The 18,364-nt window shown below is 44.6% G+C and overlaps 1 protein-coding gene across 1 annotated transcript in view; it reads left to right on the top strand.

The window, feature by feature from the left end:
- The first annotated feature begins 751 nt into the window (after positions 1-751).
- The window catches only part of DPYSL3 (dihydropyrimidinase like 3), a 98,422-nt gene continuing 80,809 nt past the window's right edge, over positions 752-18,364 (top strand). Inside the window, exon 1 of the mRNA XM_037016197.2 lies at positions 752-1,199. Within this exon, the coding sequence (XP_036872092.1) occupies positions 819-1,199 (381 nt within the window). The 5' untranslated portion in view covers positions 752-818. The remainder of the gene's footprint in view (positions 1,200-18,364) is intronic.

Here is an 18,364-nt window from a genome sequence, read left to right as displayed (position 1 = left end):
TTTGTGCATTTTTGAGGTAAATCAGAATTTATGTGTGAGCCCAGGTGTAATGTTCTGACTGAGGTAAACCTGCCCTTGAGTCAGCCTGTGAGGTATCAGCCTGGGGTTGTCATAGGAGCACAGGGTAAAAGTTTTTTGCAAGGCAGAATCGAGGGATGTATGCATGTCTGTGATCAGTAATGTAATCGTGAGGCAAATTACGGGCCAGTAAAAAGCAAAATCAAGGGGGCTGTAGATGAGCTGAGAACAGGTCTAAGTGTAGACTGTAGGCGATTATAGGCTCTTGTGATTGTCAGTGAAGAGGGTCCTTCTCTGTCTCTCACTGTTTATCTCTATAAACCAGTTCAGAAGTTCTTTATTTGAGGGTGCAGATTTCCAAGGCAGATTCTAGAACGGGGAGCAATTATGGGACACTTCGAAGATGGATTATGGGTGAGCAAAGTTTAAGACTGTGATGGTGAGCCTGAGTGTGAGTGTGAGTGTGAGTGTGTTCGTGAGTCAGCCCTTGGCTCTTAGGTCGGCGCACCTGAGCCCAGCAGGTTTCCGGGCTTGAGCGGGGCAGGGGGGCTCGTGTTTTGCGGGGCAAGCTCGGGAGTCGGCGCGGGCCCAGCAGGGTGTGTGCGCGCGTGTGCGCGCCCCGTGGGGCTGGCGGCTCTCCGACGGGCGCGGGGGGCGCGCCGGGCTCCGGGCGCGGGGGCGCGGCGGCGCGGAGGTCCGCCCCTCGGCTCGCGGGCCCGGCAGGACCCGGGCAGCGCCTCCCCCGCGCAGGCTCCGGGCCGGCGCGCGCCGCGGCAGCCGCCCTCCGCGCCTCCGGAGCCATGGCCGCGGGCCGCAGGGGCTGGGACGGCGCCCGCGAGGACGACCTGCCCGTGTACCTGGCGCGGCCGGGCACCGCGGACCAGGTCCCGCGGCAGAAGTACGGCGGCATGTTCTGCAACGTGGAGGGCGCCTTCGAGAGCAAGACGCTGGACTTCGACGCCCTGAGCGTGGGGCAGCGGGGCGCCAGGACGCCCCGGAGCGGCCAGGGCGGCGGCCGCGGCCCGGCGAGCGGAGCCGGGCCGGACGCGGACCCCCCGCGCAGGGGCCGCGGCCGGGAGGAGGGCGGGGAGCCCGCGCCCGCGCCGCCCGCGCCCGCCGGCGTGGAGATCCGCAGCGCCGCGGGCAAGGAGGTGCTGCAGAACCTCGGCCCCAGGGACGAGGTAAGGGGGCCCGAGCCCTGTCCCCCGCCCTCGTTTCCTTCCCAGCCCGGGCAGCCGTGGCCCTGAAAACTTTCTCCCGCTCACTTTGCAGGGGACAGAGGGCCGGGAAGGGGAAAGGGGCACCCTCCACAGAGGGTGGCACGACCTCCTGCCCGGACCCGGATTCGCGCGGTCCCCCAATTGCAGCGTCTTAGTGCGCGTGGGACCGGGGACGCGCGGGTCCCCCTGCTCCCGGCTGCACCCCCGGGCCCTGAGATCTGGGTGGGTGTGTCAGCCCAGCCAGCCAGCAAGGCGTAGTGATTCCCAGCCCTCCTCTGGGCCGAGAAACCACCAGCACAGTTGTCTCGGCCCCCCACCCTGGCCCTAGATTAAATCTCAGCCCTGTCACCATAGCGGCGGGCACACCGGTGCTGGGGAAGCGGGGACCTGTGCATAGCTTCCGGATGCAAGTACAGGACGGGCGTTCTGCCCTCTCACTCCTCAGACAGCACATCTGTGTCCCTGGAACTTCTGGGTGTGGAGCCACTAGACTAAACACCCAAATCTCCATGCCTCTTTTTTGCCTTAGATTTCACATTTGTGTTTGAAAAGTGTGTGTTTGTGCACGTAGCTTGGCATGAGACTGGGTACCAAAGGGATCCAGCCGTCTCTGGAAGAATATCATTGTTACTTTTGAAAACAGGCGAGAGTATAAAGGGTGCCCGTTAAACAAATTTCTGCAAATTTCTGGCTGTTTTTACATGTGCCAAAGCCAATTTCTTCTGTATGTGTATTTTTGAGAAACTCATGTCACACCTAACTGACCGAAGGCATGGCGTTGAAATCCAGCTTGACCTCTTTTATCGGTTTGTGTCATAGAAAATTGTGATTGTAATTCAGAAAATTCAGGGCTTGGGCAGGGGTGGAGCATTCAGAGTTCAAACTGATGCTTTTGAGTTGGGGAACAACTGTAATGAGATACATCACCCTTGTTTAGATAATGGCTGAAAAATCCATCCGCATAGATTATTCTGCACTAATACTTTTATGAATAATAACCTGAAATGGAAAGGCCTGCCCCAGAGCAATTACAGGTAATGCTTACCCAAGTTTAGATGTTTCTCCAAAATGCAGTGAGCCAGTGAAAGGCTAGCACATTTCTGGAAAGTAGTGTTTGATTTTTGGAGGTTTAAAAAACAAACAGAGCTTCAACTGTTGACTCCCCCACGGAAGTTTGTACTGTTTCAAGGTGCCAGAGGGGAAACAATGTCAGTGACCCTTAGAATCACTCATTTAGTTTGTGATTTTCCCATCATCCTTAGAATACAGGATTCCTGTAGGCCCTGCTCAAATACCCCTTTAGGAAAAACCTGTGATATTTTGGACAGGCTCTGGCCGATTTCCAAATGGCCCTATAGGAAAGTTACTGCCTTTCTTCACGTTGGAGTTGATCAGTATTGAAATGTTCCTTCCCTGACTCAGGGGTGGGAGAAGTGGTGGGAAAGGTCCGTAACAATTGCCGTGAGTCAGGGCTGTTCCCTTTGCTGGAGCGCTCCTGACGTAAGCCAGAAAATATGCCTGGTTTGCGAGATTTAAGAATGGTAACTAGAGAAAGGGAAAATGTTCCTCGTTCAAAACTAGTGATTCCTTCCTTTTCCTTCCTTTTGCAAACCCTATACTTTTGGCTCCTAATTGAAAAATAATGATACAACCTAAGCATCAGCAGGATTGCTAGAGCTACATGGTTATTTCTAAGTTCAGTCTTGCTGTCGGCTTCATCCAGGCCATGTTATTATCTCTCATTCGGTTGAATCACACTGTTGGAAAAGACAGCAGAGGTATCTACTTTTGTACCTGATTATTGCCTTGAGGATAGGGATTTAGGTTTGAATGTATCTTTGTGGCTGAAATGCCTGGCACACTGGAAGTACTCCATGCATGTTTGATGCATTAAACCTTAATTAAGCCATATTTTTTGCTACTTAGATGCACAATGGTCATCTGACCTCTGTTTAAATAATGCCGTTTCCAGGGAGCTAGCTATTTCATGAAACATCTTTTGGACATCTTTACTTTAAAAAAATTAGATTAAGCCCAAATCTGCCCACTTGTAGTTTCTATAAACTATTCTTAGTTCTGACCTTTGGAAATGTAAGAATAAATATGCTTATTTATTCTGAGCTATTTCAACAATTTTAAGCATGTGGGCTCATGTATCTGTCAGAAAAGGCTGGGTAGTGCTACAGTAACAAGCAATCCCTTAATCTCAATGACTTAATCAAACAAGAACAGTTGATTTCATGCCCATGCTCCTTGTCCAGCATGGGTCAGCAGGGCAGCTGTGTATATCATTGCCCCTCAGGGGCCTGTATGGATGGAGGTTTACACATCCGTGGTGGGAAGAGCATGTGTCAAGTTGCTCACAGACTCTTGAACTCCCACACTGCCATCAGGAACATGACACAGATGCACATACCACTGGCCAGAGCAAATCAGTAGTCCATGACCAACTGGAGAAGAATTGGGAAAGTGCAGCCTTACTGTCATCCGTAAGACAGAGGTTAGAAATATTTGGAAAAGAGCTTTGCTGTCTCTCCCAGATCTGGGGCTAGACTATTGGGGTGAAAACCTGCTACAAACCTTATAATGTATGCGACTGTCAGTGTGTAACTTGGCCTCTGTGCCTCAGTTTTCTCATCTGCAAAATGCAGATGACAGTGACCACTTTGCAAGTAAGTACTCAGTATATATTAATTACTGTTACTCTTTGATTTTGACCGCCTTTGATATGCTTGTGGGCAAATAATCACAGTCTCCCTACAGTTCTTCTTCGCCTTATTCCTAGCTTCCTCAGCCTTCCCTTGTATGGTGGCCTTTCATCATTCTGACTTCCTTTGCAGGTTATACTATATTTTGTAAATTTCTAAAAATATAGTGTCTAAAAGTGAACACGATGCCCCAGGTGGGATATGGCCACATCAGAGTGTATTAGGGTAGTTCCTTTCCTTGATTTATACACAACCTATGCTTCTGCAGTGTAAGATCACCCCTAATAACTCAGTATCCATGTCCTGCTATTGTCTTTAGAGTCAATTCCCTTCCATTCAAGCTTTCAGAAACTTTTTCACACAAGCTGCTGTTAAGCCAGGACATCATCTCCATTATATGGTGTTGCACCTGAACTTAAAACCAAAAGAGAAAAGAAAGTACTTTAAATGATAGGATTTTATTTTTCTTCCCTCTAGGATACTCATCGCCACCTTAACTCGTCCTTCTGTTATATCATGATAGTTTTGAACCTTCGTTTTGTGATACAACATTCCTGTGCCCGTCTTTGGGTCATCTGCGGAGTTGCTGTTCAAGTGCTTTCTGTGCGCCTAACATAAATACATATGTTTTCCTGTTTTTTTTGTTCTCACAGGAAACGATCTTACAGATGAGGCAATTGAAACCCATAGACCCATAAGTGGCTAGGCCCCAAATCACATAAGAAGTGGGGAACCAGAATTCAGACTGGTTTTCCTGAGGCTGTGTTCTTCCCAGACTGGGAGGCTGCCTCTCTAACGTGACTCGGTGAGCCTGACAGGTCGTGTGATGCGGGGCAAGGGCAGGTCCTCCCACCACGCCTCTGGAGACCTCGCTCCTAGAGATGGGCTGCCCGGCCCCTGAGGACGGCTGCTGCCGAACCCTCATTCTTCCAAGTTGATTGTGAAGTTACCAAAAGAGATTTTTTAAAAATTGTCTTGATGAGCTCAAAATGCGCTTTGTCCCTAGCATACCTACTTATTACCTCCCACCTTAAGGAAGTGAGTTAATGAATAAATAAACAATGAAGGAATTAAATAACCTAAGTGACAGAATAAAAGTACAAAAATGTCTCTGAGTTGTATTTCAAATGTCCACTTTCACATTTGAGGTACGACTCGGTGTTTATACTGTTGCTCAGAGGCCACCTGTGAGCACCTTGTTGAGTGACGTAGTTAGGTTTTTCCGTCATGGTCACTTATCCTGACAAATGCTCCGTGATTGGCACACTCCATTTTTTATTAATAATCTTTGATAGTAGTGCATAGAAAAGCAATTCTAAGTAAAAAGTAAATCATTTCCACCATTTCTCAAGGTGGTTCCAGGATTTCTTAGCAGTGAAGAAATTACTAAGGGAGAATTATGATATGTGGTCTTCCAGGAAGAAATGATCCTGCTAAGACTGTCATCCAGTGGAAACAAAGTAATGGCATTGTGATTCCACGGGTCTATTGGTGACCCCCTTTCAGGAGCAGTGGGTCCTTTCTAGTTCCCTGCTTCCCACATGGACCACTTTTGTGCAAAATGTTTCCTTTGTGAAGTCAGCAGGAGTTCTGGGTATAGGAGGAGAGAATTTGAAACAAGAGATGTTTGGCTCTTAATTTTTTACCATTTGTCATTTGCCTTTTTGGCCCTGGGTAGAAAATTTTCAAAACGATTTAGAGACACTGAAGTTCGCCTGCTTACCCTGCACAAGGGAAGAAAGCTGGAAGTAGAATTCTAGGTTTATAAAGGCCTCACTAGTCAGAATCCAGACCCTGTAGTGTAAATACATTTTACAAGGCCGCTCTGACAAACGAAAGTTTGCACTTAGGCCATGATAAAAGGCTCCTGCTTACCTGGCCCTCAGGCCACGTTTGAATCTGGGAGGGTATTTACTTACCCAAACTTGGAAGTGTTTGAAACCTTTCAGAACTTTGGCTTAGTTTGACAGTAGGCATTTGAGGAACATTAAAACAAGTGCCTTCCAAGTAATGCTGTGATTGGCAGCGTTCCCTCAGTGTAATGGTCCCTGGAGACACGGTTCTGCCGGCGGCTTTTGGAAGTAACGTCTAAGACAGCCAGAGAGGACTGTCTGTAATGCTTCTCTGTCCGTGATCTCTAGCTGATTCTCTGTATGATTAATGTCCACTGGGCATTATTCCTACAAACAATGTTCCTGTGAGACGGTGGATAGAGCTTGCGGGGGATTCGAAGTCTGGCTGAGGAGCCTGCGGTCTGCAGCTGGGAGCTCAGCCTTCCATTTTGGAAAGGAGGCAGGAAGGGCCATTTAGGCGTGTAAGCACTTTTTAAAAATTAAACTTCTGTGAAAATGTAATGGTAAAGCTTATCTATATAATCTTAATATGGACTAATGTGGCATTCAAAAAACAGTTCTACGCCATGAAAAAACAATGAGATGAGGCAGGAAAAACCAAGACCAAATCACCAGGTAAAAACCTTTGCAGCCTCCTTCTGTCTAAGCTTTGGTTTCCTGCTTTCCAAAATGAAGAGGCTGGACCAGCTGGTCGCTGCAGTAGTGGTCTGTACACTTTTTTTGATATGTGCACTTCAGTGCAACCCTCTTTTAAGCTTGCTTTCCATGTGTACATGTATACATACATGCGCATATGTAAAAGTTACATACACAGGTAGTATATTCAATGCCTAATGGCCATGACGCCACACAAAAAAGAACAGGTAAAAAAGCAGAGATATCAAAGTAAATACAAATATAAATCCAGATGTTTTTTTCTTATACCCTAAGTGGCTCATCTTACCATCCAGTTGGAGAAGTGCTTATAAGTCCGTAATCCTTAGACGAAAACCACAGCAGTCAGGGATTCTAATACAGCGATTAGTGAGCTCACTGTCAGTCTGAGGTCTTCAGTGATATATGCTCTTTATGGGCCAGTTTTTGAGAGAGGAATTCAAAAGGCTACAGACCGTGTGCTAGTTAGTGCTGAGTGTATTCTCTTTACAAATACACATGTGGGGAGGGCCAGTGGGGTGTGGATAACAAGGGTCCCCAAATCCCCAAAACTATATTGAGGGGTTCCCAAATCTTCCTTTACCCACTAATTTTTTCTTTACTCACTTACTATTATTTTCACTTATTTATTATTATTTACTCATAACATTTATTAAGCACCAGCTATGCTCAGTGCACAATCAAAAACCAGTGTTGGAGAAACAAACATAAACAACAGGAAAGCAAAAGCTGTATTTTCTCATAGAATCCCAGAAAAAACTGCCATCAGCACAATTGTGTATTTTTTTCACATCCGAGTATGTCGGGGACACATGTATTTTTCATTCCAAAAGTAAAAGTGGGAACAGTCCGTATTATCTGTCTTCAAATGGTCTATTTTTTTTTTTTGCCACTTTTAAAAGCATTTAATGAATGTTATTTCTGAGCAGTTTTAGATTCATAGCAAAACTGGGTGGAAAAAAACAGTGATTTCCTGTATTTCTTCTGCCCCCGCACCTCCCCCGTTATCAACATTCCCCACCAGAGTGGTGCATTTGTTACAATGGATGAACCTATTTGGACGTATTGTCACCCAAAGTCCGCAGTTTAGGTTCAGTCTTGGTGGTGTACATTGTGTTGGTTTTGACAAACGTATAGTGACATGTATCTGCCATTAAAGTATCGTACAGAGTATTTTCGTTGTCCTGAAAGTCCTATGCCCCTCCTATTCAGCCCTTCCTTCCCTCTAACTCCCAGTAACTCTGATCTCTGTGCTGTTTCCATAGTTTTGCCCTTTCCAGAATGTCATGTAGTTGGAATCATACAGTGTGTAGGCTTTTCAGATTGGCCCCTTTCCCTTAGTGACACACATGTAACACCCCTCCCTGTCTTTTCATGGCTTGACGGCTCATTTCTTCTTAGCACTGAGCCTGTTCCATTGTCTGGATGGGACCACACTTTATCCCTTCACCTACTGAAGGCCATTTTGGTTACTTCCAAGTTTTGAAACTTAGGACTAAACTTGCTATAAATATTTGTGTGCAGCTTTTTATGTGGACATACATTTTCAATTCATTTGAGTAAATACTGAGGAGTGTGATTGCTGGATCATATGGTAATGGTATATTTAGTTTTGTAAGAGATCTCCAAGCTGTCTTCCAAAGTGGCTGCACCGTTTGCATTCCCACGGCGGTGAATCTGAATTCCTGTTGGCTGCACACCCATGTCGGCACTTGGTGTTACCCTTGTTTTGGATTCTGACCCTCCTAACAGATGTGTATTGGTACCTCGTTGCTGCTTTAGTTCGCAATTCCCTAATGACACCTGACATTGAACACCTTTTCACGTGCTTCTCATCTGCGTATCTTCTTTCACAGGTGTCTGTTCAGGTCTCTTGCTTGTTTTTTAATTTGGTGGTTCACTTTCTTATTGTTCAGTGTTAAGAGTTCTTCGTATATTTTGTACAATAATTATTTATCAGCTGTGTCTCTTGAAAATACATTCTTCCAGTATGTGGCTTGTCTTCTCATTCTCTTAACAATGTCTTCAGCAGAGGGGAAGGTGATTTTTAATGACGTCCGGCACACCCATTATTCCTTTCATGGATTGTGTTTTTGGTGTTGTACCTAAAAAATCACATCCATACCCATGGTCATCTAGGTTTTCCTCTGTGTTATTTTCTAGGAGTTTTATAGTTTTTGCATTTTACATTTAGGTCTGTAGTCCATTTTGAGTTAATTTTTGTGAAAAGGTGTAGGCCTGTGTCTGCCTTCTTTTTTTCTTATTGTTGTCCAGTTATTCCAGCACCATTTGTTAAAAAAGACCATGTTTTGTCCATTGTATTGCCTTTGCTCTTTTGTCAAAGATCAGCTGGCTATATTTATATGGGTCTATTCCTAAACTGTCTATGCTGATCCATTAATCTGTCTCTTCTTCTGTCAGTACCACTGGCAAATCGCTGTCTTGATGACTATCACTTATAGTAAAGTCTTGAAGTTGGGTAGTGCCAGTTTCTTGGAGCTTTTCACCATTAAATGTGATGTTAGCTGTAAATTTTTAATAGATGTTCTTTCTCAAGGTGTGGGAGTTGCCATCTATTACTAATTTAATGAAAATTTTTATCATGCCTGGGTGCTAAATTTTGTCAAATGCTTTTTCTGCATTTGTTGATCTAATCATGTGGGGTTTTTTTTTTTTTAAGCCTGTTGATGTGATAGAGTAAATGAATTTTCCTGTGTTGAACCAGCCTTGTGTACCTTGGATAAATCCCACTTGGTCATGGTGTATAATTCTTTTTATACATTGTTGGATTTGATTTGCTAATATTTTGTTGAGAATATTTTGTACCCATGTTCATGAGAGTTATTAGTGTCTAGTTTTCTTATAATGTCTATCTGGTTTTGATATTAGGGTAATGTTGGCCTTGTAGAATGAGTTAAGGTGTATTCTCTTTGCTTCTATGTTCTGGAAGAGATTGTAGAGAATTGGTATAAATCTTCCTTAAATGTTAGAGCTCACCAGTGATCCATCTGGGCCTTGTGCTATTTTGGAAGGTTATTAATTTTTGATTAAATTTCAAATAAATATAAGCCTATTCAGATTGTCTATTTCTTTCTGTGTGCGTTTAGCAGATCATATTTTTCAATTGTATTTTCAAATTTCAGATTAAATTTTTCAAATTTAAATTGCATTTAAAATGAGCACATTTTATTTAGGTTATCATATTCGTGGATATAGAGTTTTCGTAATACTCCTTAACAATTCTTTTAACATCTGTGGGACCTATTGTGTTGTCCACTCTTTCATTTCTCATGTAAGTTATTTGTATCATCTCTCTTTTGTTCTTAGTTGTCCTGGCTAAGATGCTTGTCAGTTTTATTGATCTTTTCAAAGAACCAGTTTTTGGCTTAATTTTCTTTACTGATGCCTCGTTTTCAATTTCATTGGCTTATGTTCTAATTTTTATTCTCTCTTCTGCTTACTTTGGATCTAATTTGCCTTCTTTTCCTAGTTTCCTAAGGTGGAAGCTTTGACTATTGATTTTCTTTTTTAATATATGCATTCACTGTTACACATTTCCTTCCAAGTACTGCTTTAATTGCATCTCACAAATTTTGATACACTGTATATTCATTTTTTACTTAGCTCAAAATATTTTTAAATTTCTTTTGAGATTTCTTCTTTGACCCATGTGTTACTTAAAAGTATATTGTTGAATCTCCAAGTATTTTGAGATTTTCCAGTTACCTTTCTGTCACTGGTTTCTGGTGTAACTCTTTCGTGTCTGAGAGTACACCTTACAGGATTTCTCTTACTTAAAATGTGTTTAAAGTGTGTTTTATAGCCCAGAATGTGGTGAATGTTTTATGTGAGCTTGACAAGAATGTGTACCATGCCGTTGTTGGCTGAAGCAGGCTGTAGGTGTGAGTCATGCCTAGTTGATGAATCCCACCGTGTCCTCACTTGATTTTCTGCGTGCTGGATCTGTCCATTTCTGATAGAGGGGTGTTAAAAATCTCCAAGTATCATAGTAGATTCATCTATTTTTTTTCCTTATAGTTTTTGCCACATATACTCTGATGCTCTGTTTCTAGGTACAGATATGTTAAGAATCGTTATGTCTTCTTGGAGAATTGACCCCTTTATCATTATGTAATGCCCTTCTTTATGCCTGATAACTTGTCTGCTTTGAAGTCCGCTGTGTCTGAAATTAATAGAGCTGCTCATGCTTTGATTAGTGTTAGCATGGAATGTTTTTCTCTATCCATGTACTTTTAATTTATGTGTGTCCTTATATTTAAAGTTTGTTTCTTGTTGATGAGGTATAGCTGGGTTGTGTTTTTTGATCTACTCTGACAATTTCTGTATTTTAGTCATTGCATTTAGACCATCAACACTCAAACTTGTTACTGAGATAGCTGGGTTATTGTTTATTGTATTTGTGTATTTATGGTATTTATTCCTACATGTTGTTCTTATTTTTGTCTTCCATTTTTTTCTGCCTTCTGTGGTTTTAATTGAGCTATTTATGTGATTCCATTTTCCTCCTTTCTTAGCATATTGCTTATACTTCTTTCTCCCCTTTTTAGTGGTTGCCCTAGAGTTTGCTGTATAGTTCACAACCAAGCCAAGTGCACTCATGTAACTCTATACCACTTCATAAGTAATACAAGTACCATATAATAACAATATTCCCTATTCTTCCCTGCCATCCCTTGTATCATTGCTGTTACTCATTTCTTTTGTATATGAGCATGCATAAACATGTAACATATGTTTTATATATATAACATACATATAATTGAATCCATTGTTGTTATTATCATTTTGTACAAATGTTCCATGTTAAATCAATAAAGAATAAGAAAGATAAAAGGTTTTGTTCTGTTCCTTTATTCAGTTTTTCTTTCTTTGGTTTTCTTCCTTTTTTAAATGTAGATCTGTTTCTGACGCATCTCGTTTTCCTTGTTTCTGAATAGCTTCTCTTAACATTTTTGGCAAGGAAGATCTACTGCCAACAAATTCCCTCAATTTCTGTTTGTCTGAGAAGTCTCCGTCAGAAATCTAAGACTGGTGGGTTTTTCTCTCAACACTCAGGTATTTCAATCCATTCTCTGCTTGTTTGCGTGGTTTCTAAGGATAGGTCAGAGGTCATGTTTGTTTCTCTTTGCTTCTCTCTGATTTTTTCTTTATCTCTGATGATCTGAAATTTCAGTGTGAAACGCCTTGGTGTAGTTCTTTCTGCCTGTCACTGTGCTTCCTGGATCTGTGGTTTGCTGTCTGACATTCATTTGGGGGAAATTCTCAGTCATTATTGCTTTAAATATCGCTTCTGTTTCTGTTTCTCTTTCTGGTATCCCCATTATGTGCATGTTACACATTTTGTGGTTGGCCCATAGTTCATTGACATTGTGTTCTGCTTTTTTCCATCTTTTTTTTTCTCTTTGGTCAGTTGTGGAAATTTCAGTTATTAGATCCTCAATTTCAGAGAATTTTTTTTTTCCCCCTCAGCCATGTGTCGTCTCCCAATAAGCTCATTAAAGTATTCTTTGTTTCTGTTAGTGTTTGTGATTTGTAGCTTTATTTTTTATTATTTGTTAGAATGTTTATCTCTCTGCTTATAATTCATATCATATCTTCTTGCATGTTGTCTGCTTTTTTTCCTGGAGGCAGATTAATCAATTAATTTTTTTCCTGAATTCCTGGTCTGGTGATTCTGACATTCCTGCCTTAATCTCATTCTGGTTCTGACGTTTGTTCAACTCATCAAACTGTGTTTTTTGCCTTTCGGGATGTAACTTTTTGTTGAAAGATGGACACAATTTACTGGGTAAAAGGAACTCTAATAAATAGCCCTTTAGCAACGTAGTAGCTCGGTGCGGGTGGAGGGGAGGCACGCTAGACCTCCTGCAGGTCTCAGCCTTTGGTAGCCTGCGTCCCTGGACCGTGACCCTCCCCGGTGGTTGCCACCCCTCAGCAGATGGGGGGGGGCTGCTGGAGGCGTCCGGAGCTGGGCATTTCCCTTCCTGGGCAAGCTAGATGGAGCCGGAATTAGGTGTTTTCCTTCTCTCCCGTGGACCAGAGTGGCTGTGCTGGGGATTCCACCCTCCCCGTCGGGTAGGTTGGGCCCTGGTAAAGCAGCTTGTCCTGAGCGCAGGCCTTGTAAGAGCAGACTGCTCCGGTGTATTTCAAAAATAGTTCCTTTTCCCCTCCCCCTGTCAGAGCAGGAGAGGATTTTTCTCTAATGTCCATGAACTGTAAGGACCCAGTAGCGCTCTTGGAAGTCAGAGTCACAAAACTGGGGAGGCCCTCTGATTACTGGGTCCGTGTAGAGTTCTTAACTTTCAGAATGTTCCACATTTAGCTTCCAGCGATTCATCAGTGCTAGTTGAGGTTTCCCTGCCCAGGCACTGCTTCCTGCAGAAGAGCTCGCCTGTGGGTTGTGATTCTCTGCGTCCACCTGTCTGTCTCTCCAAGTCTGGGGCCAGCTGTCAGTTTCCCCTGTGACATCACCTTTATGCTGGCTCTAGGAAGAGCTGTTCAGGCGTCGGTGTGTTCAGCTCCTCGCCCGTTGCAATGGAGTGGCAGCGTCTTTGCTCCCTACGTGCTGGGCCAGAAACCGTAAACCATTTTTAAACATACGTGATTGTGGCATCGTTACACAGCATCAAAGGTTTTCCAAAATATATTTTACCATGGCTATCTACTACTCTGTATTTAATTACTTTTTCCATTTACTTGGACATTTATATTTTTATTTTCAGTTTTGATTTCACTTTTACTTTCTCTTCTTTGGCTTTTGCAAATAAGGGGGCAATAGACCTCATTCCAACCAAATCTTTGTGTATATTCATTTCATGGTCATGTGCCAGTGGAAAACCCCCAGAAATGGTCGCACATGGTGTGGTCGCCCTCACGCTGCGAAAGTCCTGAGCATAGGTTAGTAGTGTCCCGCATGACATTTCAGAGGCAGGACTCCGGCATAAGCCAGGGAAAACTTCTGTGCAAATCCTACCAGGAAACTGGGTGCAGCCTGGGCCTCATGGCTCACTAGCAGGTGAGCAACGGGGATGAAGTGAAAGGTGTGGGAAGATTTTAAATCTTGGCTGGAGATAAAAACATAGAAGGAGGCATAAAAGGAGATCCACTGAAAGAATTTTTCTCTACCGAAGTAGTTCTCCTTGTACTCTCTTGGAATCTTACTTTTCCTTGGGCTTGGGGCACAAAGAAGTTCCACTTGGGGAGTGCTTCTCCACGCAAGGCAGCCCTGCCTCCGCTCCTCACAGGAACTCTGCAAAACAGGCGTTTGGATCTACATCGTCTGGAAGGGAAACCGTCACTCACAGAACTGGACTGGCCTGCAACCATACAACTAGAAATAGAGAAAGTCTGGATTTAAGTCCACAGACTGTCTGATTGATATTTATACACCACTTTGTTGTTCTTTTATATGGTGGCAGCTGAGCATCGGTGTAGCTCGGGGTCCAGCACCTGGATCTGGTTTAGTTAAGAGAATTATCCAAAATAAAATGTGTACTAGTAGGATTTTCTGGACAGTGAAGGATCGGGCTTACAGAATCAACATAGGAAAGCCAGATGTGGTCAGGTCCGAAAGGTGAACACAGGAGCGAATGCGGAAAACATTAGAAGCACTGAGGCCCTAGAAAAGGGCCAGGAGATAGAGAAAGGGAAGGGAAAAGTGGGGAAGACTCGGCCGGTTGGCAAGTGCCTGTGATGATTTTTATTGGGCGCTATGGCTTGATGGTGGGTTGGCCTGATTTAAAGGCACCTGGAGGTGGCGGAGGTGGGGCTCAAATCCAGGTGTTCAGGGACTTGGAGCCTACCCACCACTATTCTAGATCATCTCTACTGAGGTCAGAACCATTTGGTTTATTTCCAAGAAGCTAGCCTGTATCCAAATAGACAAGATCAATGCTTATGTTGGGTTGGAAGTAGGCTAGGGAGGGGCTTTTTTCCTCTGACTAATATTCCCACATCCTGTCACTTAGAAATAAATAAACCAGTGAAATGGAAAATTGTGTGCTAAATGGATACTTAATGAGAAGGAAAAAAAATACAGTTAATGAAGGTTAATATCTCACATGATTGGTAGGGAGGGAATACCTTTCTAGACCTCCAGTTTTCTCTCATATGCTAAGAGAGGGTCGGGAAGCCAGCCAGTGGCAGCCATGGGGAGCTTCTCAGTGAGATCCCAGGGCGGGGAGCAGGAAGTCTGAAGTGAGTGTGGGAGGCTGGATATTGAGGCAGCTTCTGGCAAAGCAAGCTGTCAGCTAAGAATTTGCACATGAAGGGGGAGATGTCCCTCAGATGTCTACAGTGGGAATCTATACCCTTTTTCTGTAAAGGTCAAGATAGCAAATATTTTAGGCTTTGTGGGCCACAAGGTGTCTGTCCCGACTTCTAAACTCTGTAGAGCAAAGCCATTTACATTTTTAAATCTATGTTTATAAACGCCATTTACAGTATCTAAATGAATGGATGTGGCTGTGTGCCAAAACATCTTTATTTACAGAAATCAGGTGGTGGGTTGGATTTGGCCAAGGACAATTGTTTGCCAATTCCTGGTCGGCAGAGTGAGTCGCAGCAAGTGTTCAACATTGAAAAGATTCAGACATTTGAAGTAGTTATGGTCAAGTATGCAAGATGATCTAAAAGACTCAGAAACACTTGTCCCCCCTTCTGAGATTGGTGGAAGAAATTAAAAATAAATACATGTCTGACAATGAACAGGAGGACAATGCAAGATATTTCAGGGAATGCAGATTCCCAAAGCGGAGGCAAGGTGTCTTGGAGGACAGAGCTACGAGAGAGGAAGGTCGAGCAGGGTGACCGAACATGGCGGTGGGAGAGAAACGAATAGAGGAAGCTCGGGTGTTAGGAAGGAGGAAGCCAGGCTTGAAACGACACTTTGCTGAGCGCTAGAAAGGAGAGGTGCGAAGGCAGCAGACGCCTGGGGCCGCCAGGAGGAGAGCTGGCGCTGGGACGGCAGTCCTCCTGGGGTCGTCACCGGAACACGGCAGCTTTAGGTGCTTGGGGAGAAGGCTAGGCCCCCTCTCCCTGGAGAGCCGTCAACAGATTCACAGTGTGGAGTTTTGGGAGCTGAAATAATGGCTTGCCCAATAAAAGCGTGATTAAGAATTTTAAAGAGGGTGTGCCTGGCGGGGTGTGAGCTGCCTTTTGGAAGATGTGTGCCCAGCGCCCAGGAAATCTGACTCGGGGTCGGGGATGCTGCCACAGGGGCCCCACCTGAGGCCCCCTGGGAGGGTCAGTGGCGCCACGTGGCTCGCTCATTCCTTGGCTCCGCTGCCCACCCACGGGGCCAGGACGTGTGCTCAGGCCAGCATGAGCCTCTGGGGGCCCCGGCAGTCAGAGGCCTAGCAGGTACCCGACTGGGTGTGTGGGTGTGCCGACGGGCACCTGAGGACCAGTCCCCAGAGGGGCCCTGTGCCCCCCTCAGGCCCGGGAGGGGGAAGGCAGGGACAGAGGCTCACGGGAACGTCTCCCTGATACAAGGCGGACACCCCCAGCTGGGCTGTAGAATCCCAGAGCTCAGAGCCATTTCATAGATCATTGTGTCCCTTTCACCTTGTGAATAGGAACATAGGAAAACTGAGACCCCGGGAGAGGAATAAGGATGAAGAATAAAGATTACCGAGTTCTTAATATATGCCAGGCACTGTTTTGTTTTTAACTGTAATGAAATACACATAACATAGAACTCACCATGTGAACCATTTTCAAGTACGACTCAGTGGCACTGAGTACATCTCCATTGCTGTGCAGTCATCACCACAGCCCTGTTCCAGAACTTTCCATTACCCCAGAAGGAAGCCCTGTATTCATTAAGCAGTCACCCCCCATTCCCTCCTCCCTCCAGCCCCTGGCAAACACTGTCTCCTTTCTGTCTATAGATCTGCCTGCCCTGGACATTCCACGTAAATGCAGTCATACAGTATGTGGCCTTTCTTGTCTGGCTTCTTCCCTTTGGCACAGTGTTTTCAGGTTTCACCCGTGTTGTAGCATGCATCGGTGTTCCATTCCTTTTTGTGGCTGGGGAATATTCCATAATATTCCGTTGTATCAAGACACCACCTTTTGTTTATCCTTTCACCAGCTGATGAACATCTGGGTTGTTTCTCCTTTGGGGGCAGTTGTAAATATTGTACCAGGTACTTTTTAAACCATTTTACATTATTAATTTAATAAACTAGAAAATATTTAACAAATGCACAAAAACCCTTGGAAGGAGATACTGTAAGTACACCTGTTTTACGAATGAGAGGAGAGATTAGGTCCCTTGCCCACGTCACACAGTCAGTATAATGGGGCTGGTGGGGGAGGACAAAGCAACCCAAATTTCCCGTTGCCCAGCCCGGTGCTCCTGTCACTGTCCCAGCAGCTCAGCTCCCAAGGGCAGGACGGGCTGCTGGCCCCTGACCACTCTGCCTTGGTGTCCACCACTCACATGGGCTCAGTGTATTTGGTGTAAATTAGTTGATTTAAACCCCTCTGCTGAGTGATATGTGGGAAACAAAGGGAAGGACTAGAGATTATTTATAAGAAGTCGCTCTGTGTATTGTACCAATAAATAGATGAAACCACCAATTCGGTAACAGGATGTTGTGAATAGTTTACGGCATCTTCACATGCTGTCATACTCTACTGCGGAGCCATTAAACACGGTCCTGAAGAAGGTGTGAAACTGTGTTCCTGGTTTATTGAGTTCTTTAGCTCCCTGAAGGAAGGCATGCTTAATTCTTTCATAGGAAAACTGAGGTTTAGAGAGGTTAACTAACAGCTTACAAAAACAAGAATTCTGGCTCTTAGCCACAATAAAAATTACATGGCAGTTTAACAGGATCTTAGCTGTGGTATGTTTCTGAGCCATGAGGTCATGGTTAACCTGTGTTCTCTTCTACTCCTTCAACAACGTGACCCTGCACTGCTTTTGAAATTGAGTGATTTTTTTCCCCTTCAGAGAAGAGAATCCTGTTCAAATTAACCTCAGAACATAGTTGACTTAAAGAAAATACGGGCCACAACAAAGGTACGGCCGGTGCTGGTGAGACACCCTAAGTGGAGGTGGGGTTTTGTGGTCACTCTCTTTGCCGTCTCAGCTCTGGGGAGCTATTAATGGCTGCTGGCCAGCCCTCCTCCCCACGTAAGCATTTCTGTTTCCCAGCTCCTTACGGAGATCTTGGGGAGAAGAGAGAGCAGTTAGCGCTTCAGGCCCATTTATCTGCTGCTCTAAGCCTTGTCTTGTGCGATATGGCGGAAATTTGAAGCAGTCAGTACCGTGACTTACACGCGTCCCTTCTTCAGCCCTGGTCTAAAAGTCACGGCGCTCTCATTTCTGAATATGGCCACTGAGCACTGCAGTAAAATGGGCCTGATTTTTGTCTTCTCTCCACAGAGGGTTTGAGAAATAACCCTCTTCCCATTGTTAATGCAAGAACGATAGCAGTGTGTTATTGTTTGTTACTGTTGATAGGAACATGAGGAAAATGAGCCATTTCCCCTTTCAAGTCTCTATTCAGGACTTTTTGGGCCCAGACCACTACTTCCCCAAAGGGTATTACCGTCTCACCTCTCTGAGCCAGTTTCCTCTTTAGTAAGTCGGGGAAAGTATTCTCTTGTGATGGGGTTTTAGGAGGCTCACAGTGATAACTCCCACTTGCTGTGTGATTGCTAAGTACCTAGTCCATTTTGTTGGGAGAGGCAGTCCGCCATGGGCTCTGAGTACCTCTGCGTATTCCTGCTGGGTATCCCCAAAGTGCAAGGCCGTGTCGGGAACATTTCTCATGGTTGTTTTCAGTGAGCAAGCTTGAGAGATGAGGTCATGTTCCCCCAGACAAACAGCTGTTTTCCTCCAGCTTACTGTAGAAGCGCTGAAACCCCCAAACACAGCGCT

This window comes from Manis javanica, chromosome 14, assembly GCF_040802235.1.
Source record: "Manis javanica isolate MJ-LG chromosome 14, MJ_LKY, whole genome shotgun sequence".
Lineage (NCBI taxonomy): Eukaryota > Metazoa > Chordata > Mammalia > Pholidota > Manidae > Manis > Manis javanica.
This window is presented reverse-complemented; position numbering and strand designations above follow the sequence as displayed.